Source organism: Anopheles aquasalis, chromosome 3 (assembly GCF_943734665.1).
Source record: "Anopheles aquasalis chromosome 3, idAnoAquaMG_Q_19, whole genome shotgun sequence".
Classification (NCBI taxonomy): Eukaryota; Metazoa; Arthropoda; class Insecta; order Diptera; family Culicidae; genus Anopheles; species Anopheles aquasalis.
The window spans coordinates 35,661,983-35,664,063 of NC_064878.1; the positions used below are offsets into that span (position 1 = coordinate 35,661,983).

The 2,081-nt window shown below is 48.9% G+C and overlaps 2 protein-coding genes across 4 annotated transcripts in view; one reads left to right on the forward strand and one right to left on the reverse strand.

The window, feature by feature from the left end:
• Positions 1 to 1,876, forward strand: LOC126579066 (kelch domain-containing protein 4). Its single transcript, XM_050242321.1, has 3 exons — positions 1 to 189; positions 275 to 1,538; positions 1,614 to 1,876. Exons 1-3 carry the CDS (start codon positions 76 to 78, stop codon positions 1,799 to 1,801), a joined length of 1,566 nt encoding a protein of 521 aa, XP_050098278.1. The 5' UTR covers positions 1 to 75; the 3' UTR covers positions 1,802 to 1,876.
• Positions 1,877 to 1,943: 67 nt separating this feature from the next.
• The window catches only part of LOC126579068 (TRPL translocation defect protein 14), a 9,176-nt gene continuing 9,038 nt past the window's right edge, over positions 1,944 to 2,081 (reverse strand). For all 3 annotated transcript variants that reach the window (XM_050242323.1, XM_050242325.1, XM_050242324.1), the window contains one exon: positions 1,944 to 2,081. This exon is cut by the window's right edge. The gene's annotated coding sequence lies outside the window, so the exon portion shown is untranslated.

The window sequence follows — 2,081 nt, forward strand, 5'->3', positions numbered from 1 at the left end:
ACACGTTTTCGGCGGCGTTTGCGGCACCACGTTCCGGTTTCCAGTGAATTATATCCACGGCAGTAGCTTCTCAAAATGGGCCGGAAAGATAAAAACAAAAAGAAAGGAATGGGAGCGGAGAAAACCTCGATGAAGACGGATAAAAAGGCAATCGCAAAGCAGAAGAAATTGCTAAGCAAACTGGGCGAGGTAAGAAAGGCTGGCCGCTGAGGGGCTGCTAAAGGATTAGGATTCTCTTTCCGTTATAACCAAGGCCCGCTCTTTGCTTTTGCAGGAGGACATCGAAAACATTGTCGCCAAGTATGAGACAAAGGACACCAAGTCGTCGGATCTGACCGAGATCGTATGCCCACCGCCGACGGCCCGCGTGAACGTGGGTATCTGTGCGCATCCAGCGGATCGAGAGGAGATATATTTGCACGGAGGAGAGTTCTACAATGGCCAACAGACCACAATCTACGGGGACTTTTACTCGTATAACTTACCGAAGAAGGAGTGGAAAGTGCTACGATCCTCGATTTGCCCAGCACCGCGCAGTGGCCATCAGATGGTTTCGGTGGCTACGGATGGAGGCCAGATCTGGCTGTTTGGTGGAGAGTACGCTTCACCGTCGCAACTGCAGTTCTATCACTACCGGGATCTGTGGGTGTATCGTATGGCCAGCAAGCAGTGGGAGAAGTTGAACGCTTCGAACGGTCCAAGCGCACGAAGTGGCCACCGGATGGTAGTGAGCAAGAAGAAGCTCTTCGTGTTTGGTGGATTTCACGACAACAATGCCTCATATCGGTACTTTAACGATCTTTACGCCTTTTCTCTGGAGAGCTACAGCTGGACGAAAATCGAAACAAGCGGCAGCGTGGCTCCTCCGGCCCGTTCTGGTTGCTGTATGGTCCCGACGGGCGATGGTAAAATTCTGGTCTGGGGTGGCTACTCGAAGACGACGGTGAAAAAGGAGGTTGATCGAGGTACGACACACACGGATATGTACGCCTTGGTGTCGAACGATAAGGGTGATGCGAAAGCACCAGCCGGTTCCACCAGCTACAAGTGGGTCAGCGTTAAGGCCAGTGGAAAGAAACCAGCCCCACGTAGCGGAATGGCCGTCGCTATGGCACAGAATGGTAAAGCGTACGCATTCGGAGGCGTGATGGACACGGAGGAGGATGAAGAGGATGTAAGAGGTCTCTTTAGCAGTGAACTGCACGTACTGGATACGGCGGCCACCACGTGGCGGAAAGTAGAAGTGGGCGCGAAGGCACGCAAACCAGAGAAAGGCAATTCCAAGCCGAACCAGGATGAACCGGAACCAGAATCTGCTAAGGTGGTTTCAGATGATGGCATATTCACGATGACGGTTGGAGGTGCCAGCAGTGGCCCCAGCAGTACAGCCAAGAGTGGCACCAACGATCTGGATCTCGGTGGGCCGTCTCCCCGTATGAACGCCGCCATTGCCGTGTGCAAAGGGCAACTGTACGTTTACGGAGGTCTTTTCGAAACTGGCTCGAGACAGTACACCCTAAGCGATCTCTATTCGCTTGGTAAGTAGCCTAAAAATAGACAGTATTTGAGAGATGGACTTGAAAGACATCATTTTTTCATTTAATTAATCACAGATTTACATAAACTGGATGCCTGGAAAACACTGATCGCCAACTCTTTGAACTCCAGCGAATGGCTTGGCTCGGACAGTGAAGGAGAATCTTCAAGCGATGAAAACGATGACGACGACGACGATGATGATGATGATGATGACGATGATGACGACAGTTCAGAAGATTCCTCAGAAATGGACACGGATTGAAAGAGAGGAGTGAATGAAAAACAAACACTTACCAGTTAAATAAACAACGGCGCGCTTCGTTTCTTCAGGCTTGCATCTAGGAGTCTTTATTTTTCCATGCCATCAATCGAGCGTCGATCTTTTTCCATTTTTTTTCTTCTGTTTTCTTTGCGAAACATATTTTTCTTGCCTTCAGTTTTCCAGAAGTTGATAAAGCCGCAGACATTGCTGCTTTACATTTTAATATAAAATACATCAATAACAGTGTTTCTTTTTTTTTTTAATTATTAAATTCTGCTTG

Bases quoted from the DNA above. Each gene is read 5' to 3' on its own strand.
- LOC126579066 (XM_050242321.1), top strand. From the start codon at position 76: ATGGGCCGGAAAGATAAAAACAAAAAGAAAGGAATGGGAGCGGAGAAA. The intron at 190-274 runs GTAAGAAAGGCT...TTGCTTTTGCAG, and splicing joins TGCTAAGCAAACTGGGCGAG to GAGGACATCGAAAACATTGT. The intron at 1,539-1,613 runs GTAAGTAGCCTA...AATTAATCACAG, and splicing joins AAGCGATCTCTATTCGCTTG to ATTTACATAAACTGGATGCC.